This window comes from Papio anubis, chromosome 14 (assembly GCF_008728515.1).
Source record: "Papio anubis isolate 15944 chromosome 14, Panubis1.0, whole genome shotgun sequence".
Classification (NCBI taxonomy): Eukaryota; Metazoa; Chordata; class Mammalia; order Primates; family Cercopithecidae; genus Papio; species Papio anubis.
In genome coordinates, this window is record NC_044989.1 from 62249720 (window position 1) to 62269643 (window position 19924).

The 19924-nt window shown below is 45.2% G+C and overlaps 1 protein-coding gene across 2 annotated transcripts in view; it reads right to left on the reverse strand.

The window, feature by feature from the left end:
- The window catches only part of FAM161A (FAM161 centrosomal protein A), a 31502-nt gene extending 21237 nt beyond the window's left edge, over positions 1-10265 (reverse strand). Inside the window, exon 1 of one of the 2 annotated variants that reach the window (XM_003908708.5) lies at positions 9228-10265. In XM_003908708.5, coding sequence (XP_003908757.1) covers positions 9228-9410 — 183 coding nt within the window. In that variant the 5' untranslated portion in view covers positions 9411-10265. The remainder of the gene's footprint in view (positions 1-9227) is intronic. The other variant, XM_003908707.5, reaches the window with a different exon arrangement.
- Between the last annotated feature and the right edge of the window lie 9659 nt (positions 10266-19924).

The window sequence follows — 19924 nt, forward strand, 5'->3', positions numbered from 1 at the left end:
GATACAGGAGCCACCAATCCACATAGAAGTAGCAGGTGCAGCCTTGGATATGGACGAGTCTGCCTGGAGGGAGTGTGGGCAACAAGAGATGAGAGGACCCGAGAATGGAGATGTTAGAGAACACCAACATTTAAATAAGCAGTGGAAGGAGGAGTAATAGGAGGTAGAAAGTGGCATGAGAGATACAAAGACCAGCTGATAAGGGCCTTTGGAGCCTCTGATTGAGTATTCTGACACCACATCCGTAATTTTTCTCCTAAGCCATGAGAACACTCCAAACTAAAAGTTATTTAACTCTCACCCAACCCTTTCACCTTTATAGGGTCATAAGGGGGCTGAAACCAGGTGACCGGTGACCAGGAGCCAGTCGTAGACAGGAAATGAAGGGAACTTTTGTTTGGCTTGAGTTTGGAAGATAGGGAAAGACTTCCTGGAGGAGGTGATATTTGAGATGAGTCATAAAGAATGGAGGCCAGGTGTGGCAGCTCATGCCTGCAATCCCAGCACTTTGGGAGGCTGCAGTGGGAGGACTACTTGAGGTCAGGAGTTCCAGACCAGCCTGGGCAACAGAGGAAGACAATGTCTCCACAAAATTTTTTTTTTTTTTTTTTTATTAGCTGGATGTGGTGGCTGAGGCGGGAGGATCACTTGAGCCCAGGATGTTGAGACTGCAGTAAGCCGTGAGTGCACCACTGCACTTGAGCCTGGGCGACAGAGTGAGACCTTGTCTCAAGAAAAAAGAAGGCTGGGCATGGTAGCTCACGCCTGTAATCCCAGCACTCTAAGAGGCCGAGGTGGGTGGCTCACTTGAGCTCAGGAGTTAAAGACCAGCCCGGCCAACATGGTGAAACTCCTTCTCTACTAAAAATACAAAAATTAGCCAGGCGTGGTGGTGTGTGCCTGCAGTCCCAGCTACTCAGGGGGCAGAGGGAGGAGAATAGCTTGAACCTGGGAGGCAGAGATTGCAGTGAGCTGAGATCGAGCCATTGCACTACAGCCTGGGCGACCAAGCGAGACTCTGTGTCAAAAAAAAAAAAAAAGAAGAAGAATGGAGAAATCTATAGGATCACAGAGTGTTTATGGGAAAGAGGGGGGAAAGTACCCTAGACAAAGGAAATGGCATTAGCAAATGTGCAGGCTGGGGTTGGGGAGGCTGTGCATAGCAGAGGGCAAGGTGTACAGGGCTGCCAGATAAAAGGAGACGAAAACCCATAAAGCAGTTTTGGGAAGCAAACCTAGAAAGGGAGGTTAGGGCAAGCAAGAAGGGGTTTTCCTCTCCTGTCTACCACTGGCTCCTGATTACTGGTCACCTCGTTTCAGCCCCCTTATGACCCTTCTAAGATGAAAGTGTTGGGTGGGAGTTAAATAACTTTTAGTTTGGAGTGTTCTCACAGCTTAGGAGAAAGATTTCAGATGTGATATCAGGATAATCAGTCAAGTCTGAGTTCTGCACTTAGCAATGTGATGTGGGCACGAACTTCTTGAACATCAGCTTTAAGATCCATAAAGTAGGTGTGCCAGGTTTTAAACTAGTGTCTCTCAGCTCCAATGCCACCCTTCTCGACTCTGCTTTGCAATGCCAGAGCTGGAACTCTGCAAACCACACTTCTGCTTTGCCAGTGCTCCTCATCAGACTCTGCCAAAAGTGGAGTTAGAGGGAGACACAAGGCTAGAGGAGAAAGAGGGGACTTACTCCTTCCTGTTAGCCCTCTGTCTGCTTCCTGTCTGCTTGTGTCAGCCCAGCAATGGTTCTTCATTCGGGCAGCAGCAATTCGTTTTAGTAGCAGTGTCTGAATCCAGTTTGCAGTTTGCACTCGAAAAATCAACAGAATTGGCCAGGCGCAGTGGTTCACACCTGTAATCCCAGCACTTTGGGTCACTTGAGGTCAGGAATCCAAGATCAATCTGGCCAACATGGTGAAACCCCAACTCTACTAAAAACACAACTTAGCCGGGTGTGGTGGTGTATGCCTATAATCCCAGCTACTCGGGAGGCTGAGGCAGGAGAATCACTTGAACCCAGGAAGTGGAGGTTGCAGTGAGCCAAGATCGCACCACTGCACTCCAGCCTGGGCGACACAATGAGGCTCTGTCTCAAAAAAAAAAAAAAGAAAGAAAGAAAAATCCACAGAATTACTTCAAGGCCTTTGCACTTGCTGTTCCCTCTCCCTAGGATGCTTTTCCTCCAGATATCCACATGGCCCACTTGCTCACTCCTTCAGGTCTTTATGTAAATGTTATCTTCTCAACAAGGTCTTCACTGACTCTCCTATTTATTTAAAATTACAACTCCTCCTAGGACTCACTGTCAGCCCCCTTGTCTGTCTTATTTTTCCCAGAAGTACTCATCACCACTGACGTTCTACGTATCTATACTTGATTGGGTATTACATGTCTGCCCCTAACAAAAAGTAAACATTACAAAGGCAAGAATTTGCCAGGCATGATGGCTCAGGCCTGTAATCCCAGCACTTTGGGAGGCTGGGGCAGGTGGATCGCTTGAGCCCAGGAGTTTCAGACCAGCCTGGGTAACATGTCAAGGCCTCATCTCTACAAAAAATACAAAAAATTAACTTGGTGAGGTAGTATGCACCTGTAGTCCTAGTTAGTTGGGGGGCTGAGGCAGAAGGATCACCTGAGCCCAGGAGGTTGGGGTTGCAGTGAGCTATGATGGAGGCACTGCACTCCAGCCTGGGTAACAGTGTGACCCTGTCTCAAAAAAAACAAAAGAAAAACAAAGGCAAGGATTTGTCTGCTTTGTTCAATGTTGTGTACCCAGTGTCTAGAAAAGTACCTGGCTAATGGCAGATGTTCAAGGGATATTTGCTGAATGAATGAATAAATGTACAGTAAAAAAAAAAAAATTCCACCATGGGAAGAGGGCAGTTACTCCCTCCCAAAAGAATGAACCATGCAAAGAAATGCTGGCTGCTCTAAAGAGTTATATTCCACCAAGTATTAAGTAAAAGGCCTATGTTCCAAAAACTATAATTAAAACAGGGAGGGTATTCCAAAGAACTGTTTTTTTTTTTTTTTTTTTTTTTGAGACGGAGTCTTGCTCTGTCGCCCAGGCTGGAGTGCTGTGGCCGGATCTCAGCTCACTGCAAGCTCCGCCTCCTGGGTTCCTGCCATTCTCCTGCCTCAGCCTCCCGAGTAGCTGGGACTACAGGCGCCCGCCATCTCGCCCGGCTAGTTTTTTGTATTTTTTAGTAGAGACGGGGTTTCACCGTGTTAGCCAGGATGGTCTCGATCTCCTGACCTCGTGATCCGCCCGTCTCGGCCTCCCAAAGTGCTGGGATTACAGGCTTGAGCCACTGCGCCCGGCCCAAAGAACTGTTTTTAAGCAAAAGAATCTATGTGCTCTCATTCATTCTCTTAGAATATCTCTTAAAAGTCTTATAGCAGTCATTTACACAAGAAGGATCAAATTTATTTGGACCTGGAAGAACCGTTTGAAAACCATATAGAAGAATGAGTAGCTTCTGAAAGATGCAGCAGGTCTGATAAATTATACTTATGTACTGGTTTTGCACTGGATCCATTCTGTTTTCAGCTTAATACTGTTAACACTAGCTGGAACTTTTCAGATAAACTGATCTCACACTGTTTAACCTAAAACAGATGAATGGCTAGTAAATGACCTCCAATTCTAATTTAATCTTTAATTGTCTCCACTGAGAAAATATTTAGTATACAGAATAAGGGCCATAGACATTATTTTTCCAAAAGCCTAAAATAGCATCCTCTCCCTTTAATCGGCTTTTTGTGGAATGTTGTAAATGCGGCCACCAGATTAGAGGATAATCTTCCCTAGATTGGCTTGACCCATTTAGATAATGAATCCTTCCAGCACCTGTTGCTTTATTAGTAATCAGCACCCATGAAGAACTGTTTGTGCTATAGCCCACATAGTTTCATCTGCAATCTGTAATTTTTGAAAAAAATTTTTCACTGAATTTGTAAAGAATGACACAGATCTACATGTACTAACATGGGTAAACTCCCAATAAACAAGAAAAAAAGCAAGTTGCAGAACTATCTCCCTCTCTAGATATATGTATATTTATAGTATGTACTGTATATTAAAATATATGGAGGAGACAGAAAAACGGACAGAAGAATAGAATACATATCAATTTTGAAACAGTGGCTACCATTAGGGAGGGAGTAGGTATTCATATTTTCTCTTTGGGGGAGAGCTATTAAAAGGGTCTAAGCCTCATATGTAACATTTGATATTTGAAGAGAAGAATGTCACCCGGCGTGGTGGCATACACTTCTAATTCGAGCACTTTGGGAGGCCGAGGAGGGCGAATTGCTTGAGCCCAGGAGTTTGAGACCAGCTTGGGCAACATAGTGAGACCTCGTCTCTACAAGAAATAAAAATAAAAATAAAAAAAGTAGGCCAGGCATGGTGGCTCAAGCCTGTAATCACAGCACTTTGGGAGGTCAAGGCTGGCGAATCACTTGAGGTGAGGAGTTTGAGATCATCCTGGCCAACATGGTGAAACCCCGTCTCTACTAAAAATACAAAAATTAGCTAGGTCTGCTGGTGTGCACCTGTAGTCCTAGCTACTCAGGAGGCTGAGGCAGGAGAATCACTTGAACCCAGGAGGCACATGTCTCATTGAGCCGAGATTGTGCCACTGCACTCCAGCCTAGCGAGAGAGCGAGACTCTGTCTCAAAAAAAAAAAAAAAAGAAAATGAAATCATATCCTTCACAGTCACATGGATGGAGCTGTAGGCCATAATCTTAAACAAATTAACACAGGAACAGAAAACCAAATATTGCATGTTCTCATAAGTGGCAGGTAAAACAGTGAGTACACATGAACATAAACACATAAACAAGGAAACAATAGACACTGCAGACTATCACAGGTGGGGAGGGAGGGAGGGTGGCATAGGTTGAAAAACTACCTATTGGGTACCGTGCTCACTACCTGGATGCAATATACCCATGTAACAAACTTGCACATGCACCTCTGTATCTAAAATAACCGTTGAATTAAAAAATATAGGCCGGGCACGGTGGCTCATGCCTATAATCCCAGCACTTTGGGAGGCTGAGGCAGGCGGATCACCTGAGGTCCGGAGCTCGAGACCAGCCTGACCAACATGGAGAAACCCCATCTCTACTAAAAATACAAAATTAGCTGGGCATGGTGGCGCATGTCTGTAATCCCAGCTACTTGGGAGGCTGAGGCAGGAGAATCGCTTGAACCTGGGAGGTGGAGGTTGTGGTGATCCGAGATCACACCACTGCACTCCAGCCTGGGCAACAAGAGTGAAACTCCATCTCAAAAAAATATGTGTGTGTGTGTATATGTGTGTATATGTGTGTATGTATGTATATAGACAGTGGAGCCAGGCATAGTGGCTCACGCCTATAATCCCAGCACTTCTGGGAGGCCACGGCAGGTGGATCACTTGAGCCCAGGAGTTCAAGACCAGCCTGGGGAACATGGCAAAACTCTGTCTCTACAAAAAAATATAAAAATTAGCTGGGCATGGTGGCATGCACCTTTAGTCCTAGCTACTTGGGAGGCTGAGGTGAGGAGATTGAGCCTGGGAGGTTGAGGCTGCAGCAACCTGTGACTGCACCAATGCATTCCAGCCCAGACAATAGAGTGAAACTCTGTTTCAAAAAATAATAATAAATAAACAAAAAGTGGAGTCAGAAGAAAAAAAATGGGTTATCTCCTATTTATTTTTAATCATTATCTCCTATTTATTTTAATCAATGTTGGCTGTTCATTTCTTTCCCAACATTTCCCATGTTATAGTTATGTGTCTGTTCATTTTTTGTTTTTTGATACAGAGTTTCGCTCTTGTTACCCAGGCTGGAGTGCAATGGCGTGATCTCGGCTCACCACAACTTCCACCTTGGGTTCAAGTGATTCTCCTGCCTCAGCCTCCCAAGTAGCTGAGACTACAGGCATATGCCACCATGCTGGCTAATTTTGTATTTTTAGTAGAGACGGGGTTTCTCCATGTTGGTCAGGCTGGCCTCGAACTCCCAACCTCTGGTGATCCGTTCACCTCGGCCTCCCAACAAGTGCTGAGATTACAGGCGTGAGCCACCACGCCCAGCCCTGTTTGTTTTTAATTGTCTAATTTCCCTCACCAGACTGAAAATTCTGTGAGGATGTGAGCTATACACTGAATAGTTAATGACCAGCACTTAATAAATGTTCAATATTTGTTGAAAAGATAAGGTTGCCACATTAGGAGTGAGATTTTTTAATTTTTACTTATTTATTTTTTTGAGACGGAGTCTCGCTCTGTCGCCCAGGCTGGAGTGCAGTGGCCGGATCTCAGCTCTCTGCAAGCTCTGCCTCCCGGGTTTACTCCAGTCTCCTGCCTCAGCCTCCTGAGTAGCTGGGACTACAGGCGCCCGCCACCTCGCCCGGCTAGTTTTTTGTATTTTTTAGTAGAGATGGGGTTTCACCGCATTAGCCAGGATGGTCTTGATCTCCTGACCTTGTGATCTGCCCGTCTCGGCCTCCCAAAGTGCTGGGATTACAGGCTTGAGCCACCGCGCCCGGCTACTTTTTGTATTTTTAGTAGAGACTGGGTTTTGCCATGTTGGCCAGGCTGGTTTCAAACTCCTGACATCAAGTGATCTACCCGCCTTGGCCTCCCAAAGTGAGTGAGATTTTAATTGCGAATTACAGAACATTGCTTTACCTGTGTCATCATCAGCCATATAACAGGATATGTGGACCAACATCTCTGACTAAGTCTAGATTCAAGGAACAGGCATCAGTGCCCAATATGGGCACTGCAAGGGGGGATGCATGTGCATGCCAGAGCCGGGAGGGTGTATAGGGATGGTGCAGGGGTTGGGGGGGGTAGTGTGGGGTGCGATGAGCGGTCTGGCTTTGGCAAAACCAAAGAGCTGAAAGAGGCCTATTGTGATGGGTGGTTCTCAAATCAATCTTGTGGGTTAGGTATAATATTTGACTTTACTACATTTTATTTTTTATTTATTTTTTTTTTTTTTTGAGACGGAGTCTCACTCTGTCACCCAGGCTGGAGTGCAGTGGCCGGACCTCAGCTCACTGCAAGCTCCGCCTCCCGGGTTCACGCCATTCTCCTGCCTCAGCCTCCCGAGTAGCTGGGACTACAGGCGCCTGCCACCTCGCCCGGCTAAGTTTTTTTTGTATTTTTTAGTAGAGACGGGGTTTCACCGTGTTAGCCAGGATGGTCTCGATCTCCTGACCTCGTGATCCGCCCGTCTCGGCCTCCCAAAGTGCTGGGATTACAGGCTTGAGCCACCGCGCCCGGCCGACTTTACTACATTTTATAGATGATAAGGTTAAGGCAAATTAACCTTTAGAAATCAAGATGGAGACCCAAGCCAACCAGTGAAGAAATCAGAGCCTCTTTCCTGCCTTTTTAATGCCTCTTCCCCAAGCCCTGTGTGCCTGGCTATCAGACCCACTGTGGCAGCTTACCCAGCTTTACTTTTGGATCCCTCATGTGTGGTGGTCTCAGAACAGTATCAGATTCTTAAGACTTGGATTCCTTCTGTTTTTTGTAGGATCCTGTCCTTTCCATACTAGATTATTGTATAAACTGATCCCTCCTAAGGTAATAACAGTTTCTAATACAAATTTGCAGTTTAACAGGGCACTTTGGAAGCATATCTGCAACTTAGAAGTGACTGACTCCTTTCCCACAGCAAGCCAAAGTAGTTTAATCTTTGGGAAGGCACACAAATGACACTCCCACTGGCATCTCATTTATATAGATTACTCTTTTATATAGATTGCTCTTTAGAGGAGACACACATTCTTTCATTTGGTTCTCATAGAGCTGAGATGGGAAAAAGAGACAATTATTATGGTTATTTTACAGATAAGGAAACTGAGATTTAAGGAAAGTATGTCCTAACACCACCTAGGGAGTGGCAGGGAATGGATCCTAATACATAACTCTTAAATAGTTTTTCTCCATCACGCTGCCTTGTTGCCTACTGAAAATTGTGTTGAGGGGTAGTTTATAATGAACAAAATCAGTCCTAGCACTCTGATCCTGGTTCACATTCAGGGTCTCAGTCTACCTTACTCTGGATAACTTCAAGTTGTTTACTGGAGAAAGACTGGTCACAAAAGGTGTTGCTAAAGATGCTCTCATTAACAATTTTATGGTAGATTAAAGAGATTAGAATTCCAAAATATCCAGGGATTTCAATTAGTCCTCAATCATAAGTTTTGTGTCTGAAAAGCTTTGGACACATGGTATTAAGAAACTTTTTCTATCTGCAGATTGCTAGTTTAAATTCAAGATTCCTTTTTTTTTTTTTTTTTTTTTTTTTTTTTTTTGAGACTGGGTCTGAGATCTCAGCTCACTGCAACCCTCGCCTCCCAAATTCAAGCGATTCTCCTGCCTCACAGTCTTGCGAGTAACTGGGATTACAGGCGCGCATCACCATGCCCGGCTAAATTTTGTATTTTTAGTAAAGACGGGGTTTCACCATGTTGGTCAGGCTGGTCTCGAACTCCTGACCTCGTAATCTGCCCGCCTCGGCCTCCCAAAGTGCTGCGATTACAGGCACGAGCCACCGCGCCCAGCCAAGATTCCCATCTTTTAAGTGAATAGAGCAGATGGCAGACCCTGCCCTCCACCTGCTAGACTGGTGTCCACAACAGATTTAACACTGAAAACTGATCAGTGAAAAGGCTGTCTCGCTGTACCCTAAAGAGCCGTTTAGGAAACACTGAAACCTCAGTGATTTGCTTATCTGTATCCGTGTCTGATTTAGCCAGTGAACACGTGATGGTTTTAAACACGCCTCTCTCCAGCATTATGTTGAGATCCACTTATAACCAAGATCTTAAGGTAATAACGAAACACACCTGACAGAACAGTTTTCCTCAAATTATAAAATCTATCTATCTATCCATCCATTCCCGAGATGCTAGAGAGTAAAGAGTAAAATTCTATAATTTGCACTCGCCAGAAACAGAGTAACATAAATGTTGTCTAGGAAACTTTTACAACAGACTCTCTGGTGAAAATTAAAACACTTTTCAACGCCTCGATTTAAAGTATTTTTCGTGAGCGTAGAGAAGGGGCTGGGCCAGGACCACCAAGTAGGGAGTATGTGCACAGGGTCCCGCGTTTACCAGCCTGCCCTCAGCTGGGCGGGGATCCGGACAGCCCTCAGCCAGCACCCAGCCCGTGCGAGGTCCCAACCCACGTCCCGCCCCAGTATTACCGACGCCTCAGCTGGCTGCGCCACTTTCTCCTCCTCTTCGTCCTCCAAGATCGCCTCTGCTGCCGCCAGGGCCTGTAAGGGGTCTTCGCGTTCGTACTGGGCGACCCGCGCTCTAGTGATGGGATTTACAGGAGTCTGGAGACTGGAGGCCACCAGCTTTGCCGCTCGGTGGGAGGCGGCCATCGCCCCGCCTCCGGGACCTGAGCGCCTGCGCTGGCCCGGGGCGGGAAAGCTGGTGCGGTCCCTGGCGACCCGGGGGCTCCTAGCTAGGGAGCCGGTTGCTATGGGCGCCGTAACTGGGGACACTACAGGAGCCGCCAGGGACCAAAAGTCATACAAACTCCTCTCAGGCTGCCAGAGACCCGAGTCGGGTGCTTACTGGATCATGGCGGTCAGTACCGAGTCTGTTTGCTGGTTCCGAAGGTTGGCAGGCTGAACAGGGCACTTTTCCTCTCCTTTGCGTTTAACCGCCTGAACGCAGACTTCTCACATTATACAATGAAACAACTGCTTTTGTGAAGAAAAGAGCGCTTTTTTATTAACTGCAATAATATGTTAGAAGGAGACGGTTGATGGAGGAGACGGCGGCGGAGGAGGAAAGCAGGGCGTATTACTGGGTGGCGGCCTCTGAAGAGTGGCAAGGTTGGCGTCGCGCTACCTAACATGTCTCCCGCGGGAGCCAGCGTGGGAAGGAGGGAGGTGCATTCTACTCTGATTGACTTGAGGGCTAGTAGGAATCCACCAATCAGAAGGAGGCTCCCAGTTGTCCCTCTCGCGTTTTTCTTGGCCTGACCAATAAAAGCCCAGAGTTGGGTGGTGCCTGACCCTCCCACTAATGAGTGAGGGTGCAGGTAGTGTAAACCTGGCGTTTGCTTTGGGTTCATCAGCTTGAGAGTGACAGGATTGAACGGCGCGAGTGGCCAAGAGTCATCACAGACACATCCATCTCCCTTATCCGTATCTTCTCTTTCCACTCGGGATTTGGATGCATCAAATGGCGCATTCCCTCTGCACCACGTGGTCGTAAGAGAAGCCAAACCTCAAAATAGCGGACGTGGTGCAGTCTCAGGCATCTGCTACCTAAGCCCCTGCTTACTGAGGCCGAGGCTGCCGCTCCCTATCTACTCCCTCCCTATCTACCCCTCTCTATCCTTTGCCCTCCTCCCGCTCCCCAGCCCTAGGACAGGCCCCCTCCGGTCAGTATTTTCCTCGTTATGCGTTGCACATCGTCGAGAATACATCTCTAAGGTCTGAGCCCTTACCAAACCTTTGTTCTCCTGTATGGGTGTGAGCACCAGCAAAGTCTCCCACGTCCCCACTTCCTTCAGGCTGCTCTTTGTTTTGGCTAAACAGTTCCTTCCAGTGCTGGAACAGATGCTGGCTGGGTTCTAAGCAGAAGCCAGAGCTAGAACCATGAGATATGGACCGCCAGGTATGGCCAAGTGTCCAGGGGAGCAATTTCCAGTCAGTCACGGCAGCCAGTTTTGTGGCTACAAAACTGCCTCAGCCTCCGGAGTGGCTGGGATTACAGGCGCCCTCCCGGGAGGCGGAGATTGCAGGTAGCCCGGATCGCGCCTCTGCACTCCAGCCTGGGCAATAAAGCAAGACTCCGTCTCAAAAACAACAACAAAAAAGTATTGATAAGGAATTAGAGCACATGAATTATAAATACTGAAATATACTATTCTCTTTACTGTAAATTCCTCATAGACAATTGCTTCTCTCAGAATGCTTTGATTGGTTTATGCTGTACTCCTATATTTGTGGCCAACTTATGGTTGCGATTAACAACCTAGTTCCAACATGAATGTTGGTTAATATTTTTGTTTTTATTTATGATTAGGATGAGAGTGACATATCCGAGATATATGTCAGAATTTCACTTGTCAGTGTTATGAGCAACTTCTTTGCTGAAATAGATAATACTTTTCTAACACTGGAAGAATTTTTCTTAATTTTTTCTGCAAGTCACAATGTAAAGGCTACAGATAACACAAACTTTTAAGTTTACTGTGCATTATTAATATTTTCCACATCAGTTTCTTAAGTTTAAATGTCCAATTTTTAGCATTTGCTAATTTCCATGATGTCAATACTCCCATCATGGCCAATTTCAAGCCACCAATATGACATCACTTAACGCGAATTTGAGAAAAGACGTCTAGTAGCACACCGTTATATAGTATTTCCACCATACAGATACAGTAGATGCAAGGAACATAAGAGAAAGTGAAGAGTTTTAAGAAATTATCTTTGGGCCGGGCGCGGTGGCTCAAGCCTGTAATCCCAGCAACTTTGGGAGGCCGAGACGGGCGGATCACGAGGTCAGGAGATCGAGATCATCCTGGCGAACACGGTGAAACCCCGTCTCTACTAAAAAAAAATACAAAAAACTAGCCGGGCGAGGTGGCGGGTGCCTGTAGTCCCAGATACTCGGGAGGCTGAGGCAGGAGAATGGCGTAAACCCAGGAGGCGGAGCTTGCAGAGAGCTGAGATCCGGCCACTGCACTCCAGCCTGGGCGACAGAGAGAGACTCCGTCTCCAAAAAAGAAAAAAAAGAAATTGTCTTTGTTTTTGACATAATTTATTGTAATTAACAAAACTTAATTTTTTTTTTTAAGATGGAGTCACCTTGTTGCCCAGGCTGGAGTGCAGTGGTGCGATCTTGGCTCACTGCAACCTCCACCTCCCAGGTTCAAGTGATTCTCCTGCCTCAGCCTCCCGAGTAGCTGGGACTACAGGCACCTACCACCACACGTGGCACATGTTGTATTTTTAGTAGAGGGTGGGGTTTCACCATGTTGGCCAGGCTGGTCTCAAAATCCTGACCTCAGGTAATCCGCCTGCTTTGGCCTCCCAAAGTACTGGGATTATAGGCATGAGCCACCACACCCAGCCAAGTTAGACATTATAAAAGAAAAATAACTAGAAAAGCCTTTTTAGTTGGGAAATTTAAAACTCTTCAAAAAACAATTTGTGCGTACAGAAAAAGTCGTGGCAGAAATTATATAGAGAGTCAAATAATAACAAAAATACAGTGTGTCAAAATGCCTTAAATGTAAAATGGTGCAGCCACTTTTATTTAAAAGTTTAGGCCTTCTTTCTCCCACAGTCGCTCATGTTCTTCCTTTCCATCTTGGGCCTGGCAGAATGGCTCCTGCAAAGAAGGGTGGCAAGAAGATGAGCTGTTCTGCCATCAACAAGGTAGTGACTCAAGAACGCACTTGGGTCACTAGCTCACATGCATGGAGTGGGCTTTAAGAAGCATGCCCTGTGGGCATTCAAAGAGATTCAGAAATTTGCCATGAAGATGGGCACTCCAGATATGTGCACTGATACCAGGCTTAACACAGCTATCAGGGCCAAAGGAATAAGGAATGTCCAACACCATGTACATGTGCGATTGTTCAGAAAACATAACAAAGATGAAAATTCACCAAACAAGCTCTATACTCTGGTTACCTGTATACCTGTTACCACTTTCAAAAATCTAGATAGTCAGTGTGGATGAGAACTAACTGCCAATCGTCATATATGTCAAACAAAGCTGTAAACCCGCTAAAAGTAATTGTGACGGTTCCTCTGAAAGTTGAACATACAATTACTATATGACTCACTCCTAGGTATACAGCAAAGATAATTGAAGACATGTTCACACAAAAACTTGTGCAGTGTGGAAGAAAATGAAGTAACTAAGGTGAAGGCTTTCTAAAGTGGAGTCAGGAGATTGCTAGGGGATTGGATTCATACCTGGTAAAAAGTCTAACCACAGAATAGACTTGTAGAAACAACTGAAGTCAGTAAGTATCTGCCAGCCTTCATCATCTCTCAGCGGTGAGTACCCTAATTAACCAACCAATCAGAATGGGTTTGCGATTTAAGATTTCCGCCCAGCCAATGAACTGCCTCTGAAAACTTCTGGGAATCCCCTATTTTAAAAAACCCTCTCCTGTGCTTGCCTTATGAGACATTATTCAGGGCTGCTCTGATTCAGTGTATGTGAATTGCAATTCTTTGTTTCCCAAATAAATTAAATGATATTTCCTATTTCCTTTGACCTCTGTGTCTCAATTTTTTTTTTTTTTTTTTTTTTTTTTTTTTTTTTTTTGTCACCCATGCTGGGATGCAGTGGCATGATCTCAGCCCACAGAAACGTCTGCCTCCCGGGCTCAAAAGATCCTCCCATCTCAGCCTCCAGAGTAGCTGGGACTGTAGGCACGGGCCACTACACCCAACTTATTATTTTGTAGGGTTTCACTTCTGTTGCCAGGCTGGTCTTGGGCTCAAGCGATCCGCCCTCCTCAGCCTCCCAAAGTGCTGGGATTACAGGCATGAACCAACATGCCCAGCCTCGATCTTTGTTGTAGTTTACACAAATGTTCATCGCAGCATTAATAGGAGCCACTCCTTCAACTGTTGAATGGATAAACAAAATGTGGTGTATGCATACAATGAGCCACTCCCCCAACAAGTGGACTTTCCCTCTGGTCCAGGAGGTCCAGTGCACTTTGGGTTAGGCAGGAATCTCAGAGCTCAGAAGCAAAATGACTTTCCAAGAAACAAGTGCAAGACAAGATCATTGGTTCAGCAACAAACATGCTACTGAAGGAGCTGAAATTTGCAAGATGCCTAGAAAAAAAAGGCAGACACAAGCAAAGTAAATTTGGAGGCTAATAAAGACTTAGATAACAATATGAATAATGGAAATCCTTGGGTTTGAAGAAGATGTTGTGATTGAGTTTATATTCAACCAAGTGGAAATGGAGACCTGAACCAAAATGGAAGTTATTCCTTGCATCTCAAATGTAACATCATCATTGTATTAGGTCTCAGCAGAATGGACATCCCAATGTCACACTGCACTCCCTTATGTGTGTTTGGAAAATCCAGACTCCAAAATGATACAAAGCAATCTGACTGGGTTTTTGAATGAAATAATTACTAGAGAATTATGGGAGAACTGTAGTCCCTGCTGTTAAGTGCACAAGAAGACATCACTGGAATCTGTTCTGCTTTCCTAGAACTGGAGGAGGAGGAAGAGGAGGAGGAGGAGGACAGATAGAACAAGAAAAAAATTGGTGTCTATGAAAAAGCAATATAAAGAGAAAAATAAGGATAAGGAAGAAAAAAGAAAGCAGAGAAAAGGGGGAGAGGTCTTAAAGCCCAAGAAAATGTAAATTCAGATCTCCTTCTCCTAAAAGAGGATCCTACCCTGTCAGGAGCAAGAGAATGCAGTCATTTTCAATCTCCCCATCACAGAACCAAGAGGCAGAGACCTTCCCCAGCTCCAGAAAAGGAGAAAACTCCAGCACTACAAGAACCTTTCAAGAAAGTGAACGAAGGCCTGGCGCAGTGGCTCAAGCCTGTAATCCCGGCACTTTGGGAGGCCGAGACGGGCGGATCACGAGGTCAGGAGATCGAGACCATCCTGGCGAACACGGTGAAACCCCGTCTCTACTACAAAATACAAAAAACTAGCCGGGCAAGGTGGCGGGCGCCTGTAGTCCCAGCTACTCCGGAGGCTGAGGCAGGAGAATGGCGTAAACCCGGGAGGCGGAGCTTGCAGCGAGCTGAGATCCGGCCACTGCACTCCAGCCTGGGCGACAGAGCGAGACTCCGTCTCAAAAAAAAAAAAAAAAGAAAGTGAAAGAACCTAGTACAAAAGGCCATTTCTACTAGTGACAGCTGAAAGTTCCCAAACGTGCACTTGTACCAGAGCAAGTAAAAAACCTTCTCCAGAAACAAACAAACAAATCTGAAAAGTTAAAGAAGATTCAACCAAGATCTCTGTCATTTTCCAAATCAATATCACAGATGTGTCTGGCTTTCCTTATCATACTTTCTTTAGATGGCACCATTGATCCCATCAAGATGATATTCACCTACAAGAACAAAAGGGCCAATAAAGTGGCCATCCCCTTGAAGGAGTCCACCAAGCCATAGAGGGAGCAGATCTCCAGTGAGATGAAAAAGGCACTCATCAGCATCCTGTCTAGGAGTAGCTCGTTGTCCTCTTGTTTCCAGGAACCACCAGAGAAGCCTCCCAAGACGACATCCAGCGCCCCCTGAAAAACTAGTAAGTTCTTTCCTTCAGCAAATCCTTGAAGGTGAGTGTGCACTGGCTGTCGCCTCCAGCAAGTCCACTGCCAAAAATGCATCATTCCCCAATACCCCAGCCAAACTATATAAGAAAAAGTTGTGGTTTTGCTGCTCCACGAAGAACTTAGTAAAGTGACAAAATGTGAAGGTACTTAGAAAAAAAGAGTCCCCTTCATCAGCACCCAAAGGCTAGAAAAGTTGAGTTATCCGAATCAGAAGATAAAGGTAGCAAAATGGCTGCCACAGATTCTGTGCAGCAGAGATACCAATATAGATGACAAAATTAGCAGTCTTCATCTGACTTTGCTCCTCTCCTCAGATGATGGTGAGCGATTCAAGAAGTTCCGTGTGAAAAATAGGCAGGCAGGCAGGCAGCTCCCCAGAGTGCCTCTTCATCACCATGAAAGCACCAGAAGACGTCCTCTTATGCTAGATGGAAGAGAAGTCCCTCCCCAGCACCCACCAGAAGGCACATTTTCCTTCTTTCACTCCTCCTCCTCAGCTGCAGCACAGGTCTCTTGATACCACCACCAGGAAGGACTGCTTTTCCTTCCATTAACACTCACCTTCCTCAAGAAGATACTCTCCTCCAAAACTGAGGAGATACTCTTCTCCACCTCAGCTTCCAAAACAAAGGGCATCACTTTCTCCACCCACAAAGCACAGGATCTTCCATTCTTCAGTTCCCAAACAAAGGATTTCCCAAGTCACCAAGAGATGTTCTCTTTCATCATCATCAAAGCACAGGAAAGGGTCTACCTGGAAGGCACAACCAAATGAAGCTCCTTGGACTTCCTCAAGTCCTATCCCGTCTGTCTCACAATCTCTTGAGCCAGAAGCTGAAGAAGAAAAAACAAAACACAAACAACCCAGAACCTCCATCCTCTGTCCAGTCTTAGTCATCCTCTACTCTACAAACTGGTCACGAGTGCGACTGCTCAAACATCAAGCCCACCACAGGCAAGGAATTCCTATGAAGAAGGAGTCAGAAAGAAAAAGAATGGGACAAGCAATATAAAAAGGATAAGAAATACGTGAAGCACAAAAAACATGAGAAGGAAAAGCCTGTGGGGGCAGCTAGCCCTAATGGCCTAATGGCTGTAACTCCTGCAGCCATTGCTATTCCCACAACAATTCTTGTGCTGTTCAGCACAAGAACCAGTGGCAGAGCACAAGCCAAAGGAGACCGAAAATGAAGCTGAACATAACTCTGATGACATAGAAAAGCACCTGCGTGAGGCCGGGCACGGTGGCTCAAGCCTGTAATCCCAGCACTTTGGGAGGCCGAGATGGGCGGATCATGAGGTCTGGAGATCGAGACCATCCTGGCTAACGTGGTGAAACCCCGTGTCTACTAAAAAAAATACAAAAAACTAGCCGGACGAGGTGGCGAGCGCCTGTAGTCCCAGCTACTCAGGAGGCTGAGGCAGGAGAATGGCGTAAACCCGGGAGGCGGAGCTTGCAGTGAGCTGAGATCCAGCCACTGCACGCCAGCCTGGGCAACAGAGCAAGACTCCGTCTCAAAAAAAAAAAAAAAAAAAAGAAAAGAAAAGCACCTGTGTGAAAAGGTCCTGAGATCAAACAGGGAAGGCTCAAATGCTCCCACAGTCTTAGATGGAAATATTTGTTATTGTGTAAGTTTTATTTGGTTTGTATGCAATTCACTTCAAAATTGCAAAACTGTGTTTGAGCTTTAGACTATAACATTTGTTGTAATAATTGCTATTTTGGCCGTCACGGTGGCTCACGCCTGTAATCCCAGCACTTTGGGGGGCTGAGACGGGCGGATCACCTGAGGTCAGGAGTTCAAGACCAGCCTGGCCAACATAATGAAACCCCGTCTCTACTAAAAATACAAACAAGTTAGCCAGGCGTGGTGGCAGGCGCCTATAACCCCAGCTACTCTGGAGGCTGAGGCAGGAGAATCACTTGAACCCGAGAGGCGGAGGTTGCAGGGAGCTGAGAACCTGCCATTGCACTCTAGCCTGGGTGACAAGAGTGGAACTCCGTCTCAAAAAAAAAAAAGAAAAAGAAAAAGAAAAATTGCTATGTTGAAGTTCACCACGTTTAAAAATAAATAAATAAATAAATAAATTAATTAATTAATTAATTAAAAGATGCAGGGGTTTACATTGGGGAAAAAAAAAGGCTTTAACTACTGATACATACTCCAAGGTGGATGAACCTTAAAATATAATGCAAAGTAAAAGGTGCCAGACACAAAAGGCCACATATTATATGATTCCATTTATATGAAACATTCAGGATAGGAAAATTCATAAAGACAGAAAGTATTTAGTGGTTGCCAGGGGCTGGAGAGAAAGGAAATGAGGTGTGATTGTTAAAGGGAAGGGAGCGTCTGTGTGGGAGGATGAAAATGTTCTGGAATTAGATAGTGGTGATGGTAGTTGTACAACTCTGAACATACTAAAAACCACTAAATTGCATACAAAAACAACAACAAACAAACAAAAGCTTTAAAAAGTGTTTTGTTGTCTGGGTGCGGCAGCCCACACCTGTAATCCCAGAACTTTGGGAGGCTAAGGCAGGCAGATCACTCGAGGTCAGGAGTTTGAGACCAGCCTGGCTAACATGGTGAAACCATTTTAGTCTCTACCAAAAATACAAAAAAAATTAGCCGGGCATGCTGGCGTGCGACTGTAATCTCAGTTACTGGGGAGGCTGAAGCGGGAGAATTGCTTGAACCCAGGAGGCAGAGGTTGCAGTGAGCTGAAATTGTGCCACTGCACTCCAGCCTGGGTGAAAGAGTGAAACTCCATCTAAAGAAAAAAGAAGTGTTTTGTCTTTTGACAGTTTAACTAGGAGGTGTCTAAATATGGATCTCTTTAAGTTTGTTGAGCTTCTTGGATGAGCAGATTCATATTTTTCATCGAATTCAGGGAGTTTATAATACTCATGGCCCAGCGTGGTGGCTCACGCCTGTAATCCCAGCACTTTGGGAGGCCGAGGCAGGTGGATCACCTGAGGTCAGGAGTTCAAGACCAGCCTGGCCAACATGAAGAGACCCTGTCTCTACTAAAAATACAAAAATTATCTGGGTATAGTGGCAAGCGCTTATAATCCCAGCTACTCAGGAGGCTGAGGCAGGATAATTGCTTCAACCCAGGAGGTGGAGGTTGCGGTGAGCCGAGATTGTGCCATTGCACTCCAGCCCGGGCAACAAGAGCCAAACTCTGTCAAAAAAACCAACCAACCAAACAAACAAAAAACTAATTCTGCCACTTTTTCTCTCTTATTTCTTCTGGGACTCCCATTATGAGTATGTTGGAACACTTGATGGGGAGTCCCACAGATCTCTGAGGATTTGATCATTTTTCTTCATTCTTTTTTCTTCCTGTTCCTTCAGACCTGGTCATCTCTGTTGACCTACCTCCAAGTGTGCTGATTCTCTTCTGCAAGTTCAAATCTGCTGAGTGCCTTCAGTGGATTTTTCATGTCAGTTATTGTACTTTTCAACTTCAGAAGTTTTGTTTTTTAAATTATAATTTCTATCTCTTTATTGATATTCTCTTTTTGCAAGACATCATTCTCATAAATAATTTGGTTAGGTTTTTAACCCTAGTTTCCTTTAGTTCTTTGAACATATTTATAGTAGCAGATTTAAAATCTCTATTATATGCACAGCATCTGGGCTTCCTCAGGGACAGTTTATATTGACTGTTCTTTCCCTCCACATATGAGCCATACTTTCTTGTTTCTTTGTGTGGCTCATAATTTTTGCTAAAAACTAGACATCTTGAACATGCCAGCCCCAAATGTTCCCAGTTAAATGCAGCCACATAAGTGATCTCAGAATAACTGCCCATCTGGGTCTAGGTGCCCCACAAAATCATATGAAATAATGTTGTTTAAAGCCACTAAGTTTGAGGGAGGAGTTGGTTATACATGAATTGAATAGTCACTGATTCACCATTCTACTAGACATTGAGTTGTTTACAGTTTTTCGCTATTACAAAAAAAATTTTTTAAGCTACCCCTTGCATACTGATGGGACAACTGTATGTTGTCATCCATGCTCTGGGAGATCCTTATGGGATCAGGCTGAGGCCAGATTCCAGGGGAAACCTTAAGATTGCTTCACTTCTTCCCCTATCTTGTGCTGCTTCTCTCCCTTCTAAAACTCCCTTTTAGATTTATCTTGATGCTACTTCCTTAACACATTACACAAAGGAGAAAAAGTTACATGGAAAATTTGAGAAAGTAATGGCTACTTTGAAAATAGAGATCTTGGTTACACTGGGATTATGGGTGCATTAGCTCATGCATGTAATCCCAACACTTTGGGAGGACAAAGCAGGAAGGAGCATAGCTTGAGCCCATGGGTTCTAGACCAGCCTGGGCAACATAGTGAGACACCAGCTCAAAAAAAAAAAAAGTGGTCATGGGCCCAACCCCATGCAATTCACTGGTCTTACCGTGTTCCCCACTACTCTGATACAGCTTTTTTTTTTTTTCGTTTTTTTTTTTTTGTTTGTTTGTTTTTTTGAGATGGAGTCTCGCTCTGTTGCCAGGCTGGAGTGCAGTGGCACGATCTCGGCTCACTGCAACCTCCGCCTCCCAGGTTCAAGCAATTCTCC